The 16,187-nt window shown below is 38.0% G+C and overlaps 1 protein-coding gene across 1 annotated transcript in view; it reads left to right on the top strand.

The window, feature by feature from the left end:
* The window catches only part of LOC126298719 (26S proteasome non-ATPase regulatory subunit 5-like), a 183,038-nt gene extending 176,583 nt beyond the window's left edge, over nt 1-6,455 (top strand). The window contains exon 8 of the mRNA XM_049990145.1: nt 5,595-6,455. Within this exon, the coding sequence (XP_049846102.1) occupies nt 5,595-5,806 (212 nt within the window). The 3' untranslated portion in view covers nt 5,807-6,455. The remainder of the gene's footprint in view (nt 1-5,594) is intronic.
* The last annotated feature ends 9,732 nt before the right edge of the window (nt 6,456-16,187 follow it).

The following is a 16,187-nucleotide window of genomic DNA, read 5'->3' as shown; positions in this document are numbered from 1 at the left end:
GGGAATATGGAAGGTAATGACTGAAGGAAGTTGTACTCAGAAGGTAAAAGATCTGAAAGACAGTGAAAATTTAGTGCAAAAAAAAAAAAAAAATCTTTTGAAGTGCTTTCTGCCGTGAATTCAGTGAACGCATCGGAAAGGGTTGAAAAGTTGGAAAACAAAGTAGGCAACACATTGCTCGTTGTAAGTAGGTCACAGTGAAAATATTGCATCAGGAGATATTCCAAAAACTCCGAAAATAAGTGCGCACAGCTACACTACCACAGTCTTCATTCAATGCAACAAAGGAAACTACGTTAAAAAATGTATCTCCAGGGAAACTGCAAACTGAAGAACATTTAGAATATGTGCGGCAAAAAAACACTAGTCAGGTGAGAAGAACCTTAAATCCTCCGGTTACAAAAGGTGTAAAACACAAAACAATCTGTGTGTTAGGTGATAGTCACAGCTGTGAAATTTCTGCAATGTTGATAATAACATGTAGTTTCAAGGCATCTGGTTTCATAAAGCCAGGGGCTCCATTGAGTGAAATAATGGACCTAACAGTATTAACTGACATAGCTAGTTTGAATAAAGATGATTTCGCCGTGTTAATATAAGGATCAAATGACACTATAGAAACAAGACATACAAGAATATTACAGAAATGAGGAAATGTTTAATAATTTAACCCACAAAAATGTACTCATTGGGAACATCCCACATCGTCATGATTTACCACCTTGGTCATGTCTGAACTGCAAAATTAATGCTGCAAAGGAGGGTATCACTGAAATATTCACTAACTTTAAGAATGTCGATACTGTAGATATAAACAAATTGGAGCAAAGGTTCCATACAGTCTACGGACTTCATTTAAATATGCCAGGAAAGAAATTACTAGCCGAAAGAATATGTACTCGCATTTTGAAGAAGAGTGAGGAAAAAAGTATAAGTGGCAAACAAACTGAGATTAAGAATTGCTGTAGATGAGTTACAAGCTGTGCCATCGGCCAAACGCAAATTACTAAGTGGTTTAAACTGATTAGGTGAGAAACAATCAAGTCGTCAGCCAAATGAAAATTATGAAATGGTTTAAACCGAAGAGTACAGATGTGGATGAAGCAAAACTTATACAAGCTCCAGAAGTTAACTCACCTGCTGATTGCCACCAGCAAACAAAAGCCACACACAAGAAAGATATCAAAAATTTTTTAGGGTAAGTGCTGTATTAGAAATGCCATTAGATAAAGAATCACAAACCGTTTCAACTAAAGTTATCAAATACCCAGATTTTGCTATACTACACCATAACATTCACTCACTCACAAATAAAATTTCCATGTTGGAAGCACTACTCCAGTATGCACTAAATGTAGACATAATTGGCATTGCTGAACATTGGCTACGAAATGACAAACTAAAATTAACCTCAATCTCAGACCCAAATTCAGTTGTGGAAAAATTCAATGAATACTTCACTTCACTAGCTGAAGACCTCATTCAAGTACACTGTCAAGAACCAGTCCCAAGTTTCTCCAGCAAGTCAGTGATCTCAACTGCTTCTATGTATGTTTATGAAACAAACCCCAATTAAATTATAAGTAAAATTAAATCATTAAGCAATAAAATGTCAAGTGGTGTTGATGAAGTACCTGATTTCATATTAAAAGCATGTTCTCGCCACATAGCAAACCCCTTGGCAACAACCTCTCTTTAAAAACTGGTGTATTTCCAGATATTTTTAAAATAGCAAAAGTTTCACCACTGCTAAAAAATGGTTCTTCTGAAAAAATATCAAAATTACTGACCAGTGTCACAGTTAAGTTCCTTCTCAAAAATTCTAGAAAAACTCTTCTATGGCAGGCTTTTAAGTTTCATAAATAAATATGCACTTCTTACAGTACAACAACATGGTTTTAGAAAAGTCTAAGTCTACACAGACGGCAATTTTCGAATCCTTAGACTGCATTTTAAAATCCCTTGATCAACATAAATTAGCTGCAGGTATTTTTCTAGATCTATGAAAAGCCTTTGACATCCTGGACCATAACATTATGCTCGAAAAATTAGAAAGACAAGGAGTAAGAGGTGTAGCTCATAGCTGGTTGTGCTCATACCTAAAAAAGCCGCTGGCAGAAAGTATCACTTCAGTATGAATTCAACAAAATGAATAAAACAAGAAACAACTCCTTTCTTTCTAGCAGATTACCTATAAAATGTGGTGTACCAAAGGGCTCAATCTTAGGTCCATTACTCTTCTTGCTTTATGTGGACGACTTAGTTGAATATATGAGTCACACAAAAACTATCCTGTTTGCCGATGACACCAGTATGTTGTTCACTGGATCCAGTTGGTGGTTCACAAAAAAAAACAACATTATAAATACTGAAAAAACTCTGTGTGTCGATTTTCATTTAATTCCTCCAACTAATCAAATGTCAATTCAAGCACAATTAAAAAATGATCCCCCAAAAAGTGTGTCACACACATAAATAACTTGTCTAGAAAACTATCATCTGTGTGCCCCTATGGTCTAAGAATTTTAAAGGCTACAAAAAGCAAAACAACAGTACTGCAGGCATGCTATGCACAGTTCCACTCACTAGTCCGATATGGGATCGTTTTCTGGGGATACTCAACTCACAGTGTAAAGGTTTTTAGAATGCAAAAAAGAGCTCAAAGAATAATTTGTGGCCTTAAAAAATGGAGTCCTGTAAATCCCATTTTAGTGAGTTTGGTGTTCTAAACGTTCCAAGTTTATTCATTTATGAAACTACCTTGTTCACTAGGGAACTAGCTCCTGAAAACAGGCAAATTGCTACAGAACAAAAATGTACACAACTATAGTACCAGAGGGAAATCAAATATACATAAAAAATATCGCAGAACAACCACCTATCAGAGGAGCATAATTAACATTTGTGTAATACTACTACCTATATTTAAAGCTAAACTAAAAGCATTTCCAATAAAGCACTGTTTCTATTCTGTCAGAGAATTTCTGAATACGTAACAAAATTAATTGTAATAGGTACCTATTTTTTAATTTGCCTACTATTTTGCTAATACTATGTATTATTGTAACTTATCTTTGACCTGTCCAACATCAATTGTATGATGTGTGGTGTATGATAAAACTGGACCAATAAAAAATCAAATCAAATCATCTGTGGCACCTATAATTTATGACTATATCAAATGACAGGTGTGTCAAGTATGAAATCTTTATGATGTTAAAATTGATGTAACCACATCGAACAAAACATTAGTCATCTCTAGATAAATCATTACAATCATCATGTAATACCATGTTGTTCCACCCCTGGACTTGATAACCACCTGGTTGCAGTTAGGAAGTGAGTCCACAAGGGTGTGCATATACATCACTTCCAGGGTAAGATGCTCTCTGAGAATTGGATCACACAATTCGACCAAATTGGGGCAATGCTGACGTCGGCATTTTACTCACTGTTCCAACATGCCCCGCACATTTTCTATGGGGTTCAAGTCATGTGATTTTTGTAGGCCAATTGAGAGGTAATAGGGTGGGGGAGTATTCAGAAAATGAACCACATACTGTTCCAGTCCAATGAACTTTGCTGTTATCATCTTTATGTGCAGGGTGAGGATTCTTCTGTAAGACTAGGAAAGCTTATAGAATTACATTTTACTGGGAAAAATCAAGGGAATCTCAGGGAGTTTCAGGACTATCATAAAATCTCAGGGAATTTTGTGTTTTTAACCCAACATTGAAGATTGATTTTATTAACTTTTATAAATCACAGATTTTAAAATACTCAATATTTCAGAGTGCATAAATTATGTGAACATTATTCCATATAAATTATCAATGGTTAAAAACTGCTGTTTGTATTGCTCAGCTGACGAAAGAGAAGCCCCATTATTGTGATACAACATCTCTCCCACTCACCATTAATGCTGCTTTTACACTTTTCAAGGGACTTGAAAAAAAAAAAAAAAATGGCATAAACTGAAAGAAAATGTGAAATGTGGGATATTACTTTTTTAAGTTTTACTGGTTGTGTATGGGGCCCCTTTTCCATTTTCTTAGTTTTATATGATACATGTAGATAATAGGCAAAAACTACTCATCAAGGAATGTTTATTTTTATTAAAGGTTATCTGAATTTAGTGCTATGTTTAGCAGGTGATATGACATTCACCGACAGAATAGCACAACAAATGGCATTAAAACTAATGCAAACCACGCAACCATCATGTTGATTTACTTGTTTGCAAAGCTAAAGTGATGCAGTTGGTAGTTTTAGTATTTATACTTGATGCCTATGAAAAGTGCATGTCAAGTGTATATTGCTTTAAAGACCAATTTAAAATGCATCATTTTTAGTGTAACTTTCCTGCGAAAGTGATGTCAGCAGATGTATACAGTACCGGTCGTTTATCTTTGTTTTTGATTTTCTATATATAAGTGCGTGAAATATCGTAAAGTACATTAAATTTGGCACTACACTACAGATCACTCTGTCACTGGAGCCTTTATTTCACACTGACTGACTTAGTCAGCTCCCAGCTTAACTGACACTTTCAAATCAACGTAGACATTGGGGTTACGATAGAGATCGATCTGTATCCATAGCCAAAATTACAGGGAAGCAAACAATACTACACTTAAGCATTTCAAGCACACATTTACAAAACATTAATATGACCTTTATATTTATTATACTGACTTTTAATTTGGCTGGTCTATTAACATGACGTTAACAAATGAGTACAGTAGTTACTACTTTTTGCAAAAAGTCCAAAATTGTGGGTTGTTCTAATTTTGTTTGATGAATTTTTTCAATGTGGTTTTCGAGTTCATAAACACATTGGAGGACTTTGTCATTAACATTTGCAGCTGAAATGTGCTTGCCTTTAAATATGTCTGCTTGTGTCTGTGTATGTGCGGATGGATATGTGTGTGTGTGTGTGCGTGCGAGTGTACACCTGTCCTTTTTTTCCCCTAAGGGAAGTCTTTCCGCTCCCGGGATTGGAATGACTCCTTACCCTCTCCCTTAAAACCCACATCCTTTCGTCTTTCCCTCTCCTTCCTGAAGAAGCAACCATCGGTTGCGAAAGCTAGTAATTCTGTGTGTGTGTGTTTGTGTGTTTTGTTCATGTGCCTGTCTGCCGGCACTTTCCCGCTTGGTAAGTCTTGGAATCTTTGTTTTTAATATATATAATATATTATTGTGCATGTAGCTTTTGTTGTTGTTGTTGTTGTTGTTGTTGCTGCTGTTGTCTTCAGTCCCTAGACTGGTGTGATGCAGCTCTCCATGCTACTCTGTCCTGTGCAAGCTTCATCTCCCAGTACCTACTGCAACCTACATCCTTCTGAATCTGCATGGTGTATTCATCTCTTGGTCTCCCTCTACGATTTTTACCCTCCACGCTGCCCTCCAATACTAAATTGGTGATCCCTTGATGCCTCAGAACATTTCCTACCAACCGATCCCTTCTCCTAGTCAAGTTGTGCCACAAACTTCTCTTCTCCCCAATCCTATTCAACACCTCCCCATTAGTTATGTGATCTACCCACCTAATCTTCAGCATTGCATGTATCTAACCAAACAAAATATACTTTCAGGGCTGATGGAGTTCCTGTTAGACCGAAAGAGGGCCAGTAGTAAGGAAAGTAGAGAAACAAAGTATGAAATTATAAGGTCTCTACTTCATTCGCATATAGCTGAGTCTGTATTCAGCCCAAACATATTGTCTCAAATGAGAGAGTACGTAAATCGTGGACCATTCTATATTGAAGCTAGTACAGAAGTTGCTGTTGAAGAGAAGGCAAATTAACTGCAGTACATGGTACCCAGGAGAACTGAAGACTGAGTAGCTGTTGGTATTAAAATATCACAATGTTAATGTTATGTTGTTGTTTCAGTAATTTGTGGACTTTGTGAATCACAACCAAAGTAATGTTCAGTATAGCAGCATTTTATAAAATTTGTTTATTTAATTCACCCATTAACATATTGACATGTTTTTAGAAGTTTTGCTCCAAAAGTAGTGTTTTTTATTTATGAAAAATGTCCTTAATGAGTGGCATTACATACAGATATATAAGGATAGCTTTTAAAACTCAAAACTCTGTCAAAATAACAAAATCTAGACTACTCAGGACTATACGTTAGAGGTATATTTCTGCAAAAAAAAAAAAAAAAAAAAAAAAAAAAAAAAAAAAAAAATTGATGTTTGTTCTTCATTTAGTACTCAGTCTTAAGATATTGGATATGTTTTCTTTTTAAATATTTGTGTGTTGTCTTTATTTTTAGTCATGAAATCTGAGACATTTGTAATGGCTGTGGAAATCTAATTTCAATGATATTTACTGTTTTGAATGTTTCAGCTAAGAAGGAAGGGGAGTTGTTTTCTTAATACTAGATTCTTGTTTCATGAAACTTAACTGTTACATATATCAATAAATGTTTAATTCAAAATAAAACCTTAACTTGTTTGATCCATGATGGCCTGAAAATAATGCAGTTCCTCTCATAAATACCAGTGAAGAAGAAAACTGCAACCAGACACATTATATTTTAGTGAATAATTCATTTAACTAATTAATGGAAAATCTCATATAAAGATGTGAAACAATTACTAACAAAGAGATAGAGGGGCTGGCCAGTACTTACCTCAGCTCAAAAGCTAGGAGCTTAAATTTTCGGTTGTTTTTTTGTGTTTCTATCGGTTGTACTGAATAATTCATTTACCTTTCTTAACGTAAAGATAAGCAAATACAATGGTGTACAATTTTTAAACGTACAGGAAACCTCCTGTGGATCATGTTACAGCCAGTCGCACAACATAAACATCTCCAAGCACTCTAAAATGGTATATATTGCATGGAAATGCTCATCAGAAAGGAAGGAATACCATGATATTAACGATAGCCACAAAATTAAACTGATAGCTCTGTGGTAACCAGTAAACTCTATAAAAGCATTGCAAACAAATATAGCAACAAAAATACAAACAATGGGAACTCCATATAGGAATACCAAAAATGTAGGATAAGACAAATTCCTACTTACCATGAAGAAGACACGTCAGGCTGCAAACAGGCATAATTAAAAGACACTCAGATGAAGCTTTCGGCCACAGCCTTTGTCAGTAAAACACACCCACACCCACACACGTGAGCAAGCTATACACCTCATGCACACACCCAGAATGCAACATCATGTGGGGAAAGATGGGTAGATGCATTGGCAGAGGGCTGCAAATAAACAGGGTGGGAAATAAGTATGGGGAGCAGACGATAGGACAGAGGCGGGTAGACGGGGTGGGGAGAGTATGTTACTGTAGGTCAAGGCCAGGATAATTACGGGAGTGGAGAATGTTTTGTAAGGGTAACTCCCATCTGTGCAGTTCAGAAAAGCTGGTGGTGGAGGGAAGGATACAGTTGGCTCAGGTAGTGAAGCAGCCATTGAAATAAAGTTGTTTTTGTTCAGCTGCATTTTGTGCCACAGTGTGTTCTACTTTGCTCCTGGCCACAGTTTGGCAGTGGCCATTTATCCTGGTGGACAGCTGGTTGGTAGTTATATCAGTATAAAAAGCTGTGCAATGATTGCAGCAGAACTGGTAAATGACATGACTGCTTTACTGCTTTCACAGATGGCCTAGCCCCTGATGGGGTAAAATAAACCTGTGACAGGACTTGAATAGGAAGTGCTGGGTGGGTGGATTGAACAGGTTTTGCACCTGGGTCTTCTGCAGGGATATGATCCTTGTGGCAAGGGGTTTGGATTGGGAGTGGCATAGGGATGGACTAGAGTGTTGTGAAGGGGTTGGGTGGGCGACAGAACACCACTTTAGGAGGGGTGGGAAGTATCTCAGATAGGATGTCTCTCACTTCAGAGTAAAATAATAGGTAATCAAAACCCTGGTGAAGGATGTGACTCAGTTCTTCCAGCTCAGTGTGGTACTCGGTGATGAAGGGGACACTCCTTTGTGGCTGGTTCTTGGGGTGACAGGAGGATTGAGGGTGTGATGGGACTAGGTCTGGAGGTAGTGCCTGTCTGTGAAGGCCTTGTTGAGACCCTCAACATACTGAGCAAGGGACTTTTTGTCACTGCAGGTACACTGTCCCCATTATTTGGTGTGAAAGGGATGACAGCTGTCAAAATACAGATACTGTTGATAGTTGGTGAGTTTAATGTGGACAGAGGTGCTGATGGAGCCATCTCGGAGGAATTGGTCAACATCTAGGAAGGTGACACGCTGGGTTGAGGAGGACCATGTGAAGCGGATGGGAGAGGTGTTGAGATTGTGAAGGAACGAAGATAGGGTGTCTTGGCCCTAATTCGAGATCATAAAGATATCATCTATGAACCTGCACCAGACTCGGGGTTTGGTGTTTTGGGAAGCTAGGAAGGTCTCCTCTAGATGGCACATAAAAAGGTTGGCATAGGAGGGTTCCATGTGGGTGCCCATGGCTGTGCTGATGATTTGTCTATATACTTTTCCTTCAAATGAGAATTTGATTCTAATTACACAAATACGCAGTTCACTGTTTTGTTTATTTTCTATGAAAGAGTGGGGATTGTGGATTATTTAAGTTTCGCAAAGTGGATTTTGTGCAGGTTCACGTGTTCTGCTAATAAAAAAGCAAGTGGCATCCTGCAAAAACAAACTAATTGAAGATTTAATTATTTATACAATATCAGTTTCTCACTAAGAGTTTATTGCAGCCTCAAGACAATGGATTCATGACCTGAGTGCTGTATTCTGCAAAGGAAACAACTACTATAGAAGACTGCAGGTTGGTGAACATTAATTAGAACTTGTGCATTCAACTCAGGGCAGATGCAAATAGGTACATCGCGTGTACTGCAATCTTAACACAAATGAGATCACTGACACCTCATCTGGTAACACAGAGGAGATATGAGGGGGGGGGAGAGATTTTCGAGGGAAAGGGTTTATCATATACACTAATAATATCTCTCTCTCTCTCTCTCTCTCTCTCTCTCTCTCTCTCCCTCCCTCCCTTCCACTTGCTGTAATTTGCTTTCCACCTGCCTGTTAAAGTGCATATTTCTGAATTATTATTGTATTTTAATTCATTAGCTTAAAATAAATTGACATTTGTTGTTTCCCTGTAGGTTGTCGTTTCTACAAACTCTGTGCAGGTGTTCACATGAGTTAACTGGCATGGCTGGCCAGTCAATGCAAATGTGCTGGTAATATATGTGCGGTTATGAGATTTTTTTCAGTCTTACATTACAGTACAACTTCTCTTACTATTATCTTACTTGTTTGTATTCGAGAGGGCGTGCTTTAAGCCCCACGTAACAGGCCAATGAGGTAACAGATGATGCAGATGCAGCAGATGCAGAAGTATACATAGTGAAATGTTTACATCATCTTTATTTTTAACAATTTGTAAAGTCGGCGCTGTTCGGTGAGTAATCGACTCGAGCACCTACGTGTAACCAAGCATTAGGACTGTTTGTTTACTTTGCAAAGTTTTTGTTGAAGTGAACTAAAATCATGGATAAAAAAGAAACACAGTGTTGCGTCTAAGTGAAAACGACAGGAAAAAGAAGAGTGTACACAAAAATAGACAAATTTCTTACTCAGCCTTCTACAACTATTTCTGGTCGAAACATTTGTTTTGATTGTGACTCAGATAATGTGTTATCTGTTGAGAAGCCTATTGAAGATGCTCCAACAATAATTGCAGTTAAAAATGCTGCCATCCACGATGACAACGCCCATCATTTTGACATCATCTGCATGGCATACGAAACAGGGAAAGAACCATCTTCCTATAAACTTTTCGAAATGGTAAGTAAAAATTCTTATGAGTTGGGAAATCTCACAAACAAGACACTGAGTGGTAAAGAAGAAAAATCTAGTTATTGATACGGGACCATTACAGCCTTTAGAACCATTTCCTAAAGATCGCCACCAGGTGTTTTCAATACTGTGTTTCAGTTTCTAGGTACGTAACAGTTAATCATTTTTGTCTCTGTTTTACTAAAATTCTAGATGCTGCCTATTGTCAACTTTGCTGATTGTTTGCTTCATAAAGTAGTAATGTATGTTGTGTGAGTAATTGGGACTGGAAGCATTTGTCTGAAAGAATTAAAGAACACAGTTTCTTGTGTGGCTGTATGGAAGCACGTGCTGCGTAACTTTGGAAAAAGGGTGACACTATCGACAAGGAAGTTGAAAATGACATTCGTAAAGAAGTGTTATTTTGGACAATGCTTCTTGCAAGGTCACTCAATATCATACTTCCTCTCACAAAAAGTTCATTGGCTTTCGAAGGACACAGAGGACGTAAGTCAGGAAGAAGGGTACCACGGCAATTTTCTGTCCGATGTAGAGCTTATCGCCCAGTATGATCACATTTTGCTGTAAGTTTTGAATATGTCCAAAGGGTAACAATTTTTAGTTCTAAGAATTTTTTTCAGCATTTTATTTTTGTTTATTTACTCAATTGCTTACATTGCAAAATGTTTCTAAAATTGCGATCTATAAGGTGTGTAAGCCCAACAAAAAATGGTTCAAATGGCTCTGAGCACTATGAGACTTAACATCTGCAGTCTCCTGTGTAAGTTTAACAATTCAAAATGAATTGACTGAGTGCTTAGGAATCAAACTTGAAAATACGCTGCTAGAACAAATTAGAGCCTCACCGTTTTTCTTCATCATAGTGGACACTACACAGAATATATCGAAGGTAGAGCAGTGAAGCATTGTTCTGATAACCAGATTGGAAAATGAACAACCAGTCGATATAGAAGTAAAGGAAATATTTCTTGGCTTTTATGCAGTTATCATATGTGGCACAACAGATTTAGTGAAGCAGGTGACTAAATTATTTTTTAATTGACAAAAATACTGATTTTAAAAAGTGTGGGGGTCAAGTTTATGATGGGGCCAGTGTGATGAGCAGTGTTTATAATGTCGTCCAAATGGGGAATGTGTGCAGTGTGTAAACTTTTAGATGGCAGACTTCTCCCTAGTCTTGAATTGGTAGAAGCCGGTAAACATCTGGAGGCTTCGGTAGGCATGCAGTTTCGACTGCTGCCAACATTACGTAGCTGACCGTGTTGTACAAGGTAGCCATTATCATCTGCTTCGTTATTGTTTTGCGCTGTACTGTTCTGCGTGTTTTTATTGTGCAGTTGTGCTAAACATTATCAAAATGAGTGAAGAGGCAGTTGCTTGCCCGTCTCGGGAGTCTCCAAAAACCCCTACCGGTAGGCCTACGGTTGGTTTCACCAAAGTTTCATTGCAATCGGATGAATGGTTTGTGAGTGCATAGTATATATATATATATATATATATATATATATATATATATATATATATATATATAAATTAATCTACATGACGATTTCAGTTTCATTTACGAACAACATTTAAAGCGAGTTTTACTTCCAAGCCTTTCGTCTGCTTTCGTGTAAGCATGACGCGCAATTTGTAGTGCCAGCACTGCAACTGGTAGGCGTGCCATGTCGCCCCCCCCCCCCCCCCTCCTCGTCCTCCTCCAAAGGGCTCCTCTCCCCTCGCCAGCCAATGCTTGCTTCGTCCTCTCCCCGCACATCTCTGCCGTCTTACAGTTGACACTGTACATTGCGCCAGTCATAGTTTGAATTTACTAATAAATTATGTCTTTAGCAGTTGTGTGAAAGTACAGTTTTTTTTCGCAACAATACAAGACTTTCATAATTTTTTCGAGAACAGCATGAAGCGTTGAGATCTACTATCGAAATTTACTGGCGAATCAGAATCCATTCTAAGACAATCAAATCCGACTAGATGGTCTACCAGAGTTATACGATGTCTGCAATAAAAAAAATTTTCGCATAATCAAGGCATTATCAGAAATACGTAGTACTGAGGAGTTCCAGTAAAGATCAGCGAAGCGACGCAGAAAGTATTAAAGCAAAAATGCTAATTCTGATTTCTTTTGTGAGTTCATGGGCCAAAAATTTAATGACATCAATATGCAGCCAAAATAAAAATAAAACTATCTATTTGGACAAGGCAAGTAGAGCTTTAGTAGATGCTAAAATTGATATTTTATAGAAATGATTTCGCACAGTTCAAGCGCAAAGTCAGACATAGATCCCAGTTTTCACGGAAAATAGCTAAAGTAAAAAATATTTTGATGAACTAGCTTTTGACCACTGATTTCGAAACAGGGAAGAAATATATAACGTTACCATTTTCAAAAAATGTACTAGACACAGTAATAGCTCAGTTAAATACACGTTTTACTGGCATGAGTGCAAACGGTCAATTACTAAATTTCCTAACACCATTTTTACTCACTGTAGATGGAGCAACTTTACTACAAAAATGTGATCAGTTCCAAAGTAAATATTTTGATGCAACAATGTCCTAATTTTTCACTTCAATGTATTAATACTTATCGCCTTGTTCTACCTAGATTAACTGTGATATGGACTGTTCACCAATTATGTAAGGAAATTATAAATATGCAATGCTAGCTACATTACGGAAGTGTTTATCGAAGTTTTATACAATACCTGTCTGTAACATCCGAAAGATCATTCAGCAAATTAAAAAGATTAAAACTTATTGAAGGAATAGTTTATAGGTCAAGTTCGACTCCGACATTTGGCACTCATAGCAATCGAAACCAAGGCCGCATTAAGTTTAGATTCAGCGGTAGTTATTGATGATTTTTCAAAAACCAAAACCAGAAAATGATTGTAAAATAAATTTAAAAAATTGTCTACTCCGTTTTAGTGTCTATATTATTAACTGTAATCTACTACAAACACGAAAACATGGCCCCTGCCTCCGACGCTTACTGATCGGAATTAGTTGCTCTAAAGGAAATCAGGATGCTCGGTAAGGCAAAATTTCATCTAAATACAGCCAGTAGTTCTTGCGTGAAATTTATAATATTACTAGAAAGTATGGTGAAATATTATCAGCTGCGTTACACATAATAATTTACTTAGTAGTAAATAGGTTTGCTGTCCAGTGGGCGGTAAGGAAATACTACTTCCCCCCCTTTTTTTTTACTGTAGCCACTTCTGCCGCTGCTTCCTCCATTGTCCAGCAAAGAAGTAACAGAAGAAAAGATTGTGAAACACGTAAACATGCACTTAACACGCTAGCTTCTTTGTCGCCGAAGAAAAAGATACAGAAAAAGGCCGTATCGTGGATGAAATGAAGAGACTTGAAAAAGAATTATCACTACTGACGGAAAGAAAAAATAGTTTAATATCTGAAAACATTACATTTGAGGACGAAGAACAAGCAGCAGTGCCAAAACCTTCAGTGCCTCCAAATGATGGCTAAAGTACAGCAAGTTTTACAAAGAGTATTTACGGACACACAAACTAAACGTCTCATGATGTCCAAGAAGAGTACAGGTTGGAGTCAGGAAGATGGAGGCAAATTTTTGCGTCTGAGCGATCTGCCCAGAAAAAATTACATTTATTTGAGGAACGTTATGGGTATTCTATTACCGGGATTTTCTGCGTTAGAAAGATATATTTCAAATCCTTATTGCTGTCTTCCTTGCATTTTGACGGATGTGTTGCACTTAAAAAATGAGTACGCGAGCAACCAGCTTAAGCGAGATCAGATTTTATGAAATGAGTGTGGACAGTCGTATATGCTACGACCAAGAAACTGACACCATATACAGCCCCCATGGCCAAGAACAGTTTGTTATGGCACGTGGTTTATGTGGAACGTGGAAGCAGCCTGTGTTTTATAACTTGCTGCTGCGATTTGCTGGTCAGTATCATCAAAGAGATGCAGAAAGTTGAATTTGTTGTAGTTGGCATTGTATTTGATTTGGGAGATAAAAATGGGAAACTGTGGAAGGAATCCATATCAATTACACAAACACGTGCTTCATAAACCCTAACGTTGAAATGAAACGTGTTTGGTTTCTTGCTGATCTACAGTTCATGGTGAAACATTTGAGAAATCACTTTGTGGACTATGGTTTTTCATTAAGCGATGGAAGGAAACAATAACAAAACGCGTAATCGAGTAGCTGTTGTTGGAAGTTGATGGCTCATCATCCGACTCTTTCCAGAATGAATCGACAGCGTGTTCATCTTGCCTGCTAGCTCTTTCCCAACATTTTGGCAGAGACAGTTTCTTACGTAATGCCTAAAGAAAAAGATACTACAGAAGTTTTTTGGTTGGTAAACGATACGTTTGACATTAGGAGTTCGAGAGTACCCGTTGGAAACTGACCAATTTCAATTGCTTTTTGATTGTGTATGGAGACACAAGAGGAAGTTTTTCGCAGTTTCTGCTCCATCTGTGAAGAAAAGAGTAGGAAATCATAAAACTTTACCTCTTTTCAAACGGGGTTACTCACCTCGATACAGTCACAGTTGTGTTATTTTTCTGATTTGAGACATAGCTATGATTTGGTGTATGTATTGACCTCAGGATTCAACCAATACTGCCTGGAAAACTAATTTTCACAGCTAATAGCAACAGGCAGGGCGTATGATCCTCTTACCAGTGGAGTTGAAACGCCGTTTGCCTATCTTAATTATGAACAGAAGTATTGACATTCAATTACGTAATTCTTCACTAGTCGCAGTGGAAACTGATAGAAACTATCCGACTTCAAAGTTGTTTACAGGACTTGGGTGATACATTGAGGAAGTGTTGGCAATGGCAGGAGGTGAGCAAAAAATGACACACATCGCACGAGATGACTGGAGTGTTTCACCGTTGATAGAAGCTTCAGAGCGTTCTCTAGAAGGTCTCCGCTACGTCGCTAGATATATTGCTTCTAGATGCGCCACCGTAGACAGATCACTCGACTATCCTAGAGGCAAGATAATGGAAGTGTCAGAAGAATCTACAAGTTCTGAGTGCATTGGGAAACTCACTCGTGACGGCTTAATCGTCCCTTCAGATGAGTCATTTGAAGCTATTAAGCAGTTAGAGGTGCTATTTTCAAATTTTCATGGCAGCAGTGTGTGTAAAGACGCCAGTGTGATTAGAGACCTGACAAGACTTAATTGGGAAGTTTCCGGCTATTTATTAAGAGGTCATCACAATGTATGCTAAAACCATAACCTTTACTTGAATAAGACACCTCAACAAATCAGCAAAAGGCACAGAGCGCCAAACAAACAGCACGCAGGTGGAGAGCTTCTGCGGTTCACTAAATATCGGGTTAAGGTATTTAAATTCTTCTTCACATTCTTGAAAATGAGGCGATTAATCGTCTAGCTTCTGTATCACGCTTAGTAATGTGTCAAGTAACTGAGCTTATAGCGTTTTCTTACTATTTAATATCTTAACGAGAAAAGTGTTTCACACTATTTAGCCGTGCGGTCTCTGGCCCCTTGCCACGGTTCGCGCGGGTCCGGAGGTTCGAGTCCTCCCTCGGGCATGGATGCGTGTTGTCCTTAGAGTAAGTTAGTTCAAGTTAGATTAAATAGTGTGTGCGCCTAGGGACCGATGTCCTCAGCAGTTTGGTCCCATAGTACCTTACCACAAATTTTCAAAAATACACTGATTCCGACTGTGACGCAAAAATATGGTTACTAAACTTAAAGCTCTTGTGAGCGACTGAAAATTGTATATTATTTGAAAACGGTCTGAAAGGTTGCCAGGATAAGTTATCTAATAGAAAAGATTGAATAACAGAATATGCGTGTTAAGTGGGCCACAATTAACTGTTCATCCTTCGGAACTAGTTCACTGCTTATCGTTTTTTTGGGAATAGTTCATTTTTACTCGTTCACCGTTCATTTGTGCTTGGTATATGGTTCTTATGAAAAACTGAAAACTAGTAGTGTAGGTGACTGAAGGATGGAGGGCACCAAGAGGGGGCACTTACCTCCCCCCTGGAGTATACAGAATTCTTACATACTTTTAGAAGTAATTTCTGTGACTCTGCAGAACCTCTCGTTTAGCCAACCGTAGCCTTGTGTGGCTGATAGTAGGGAAATAATATAGGGTGGCGCACGGAAAACCTGTCCCGAATACAGACTGCCCGCCAATTACGGACGATGTGTTGCCCGTTACGAGCAGATACAACAAACAAACATGTAATAATTAGGCAGTGAAGAAATAACAAGCTAATCCAAACAACAATTGCGAAACAATCGATGACGATGTGTAGAGAACTGGAGAAGATAACATGAAAATCTCACGCGACGCGCATGGGCTGTACCTCATGTAGTATTGTAAA

This window comes from Schistocerca gregaria, chromosome X (genome assembly GCF_023897955.1).
Source record: "Schistocerca gregaria isolate iqSchGreg1 chromosome X, iqSchGreg1.2, whole genome shotgun sequence".
NCBI lineage: Eukaryota > Metazoa > Arthropoda > Insecta > Orthoptera > Acrididae > Schistocerca > Schistocerca gregaria.
This window is presented reverse-complemented; position numbering and strand designations above follow the sequence as displayed.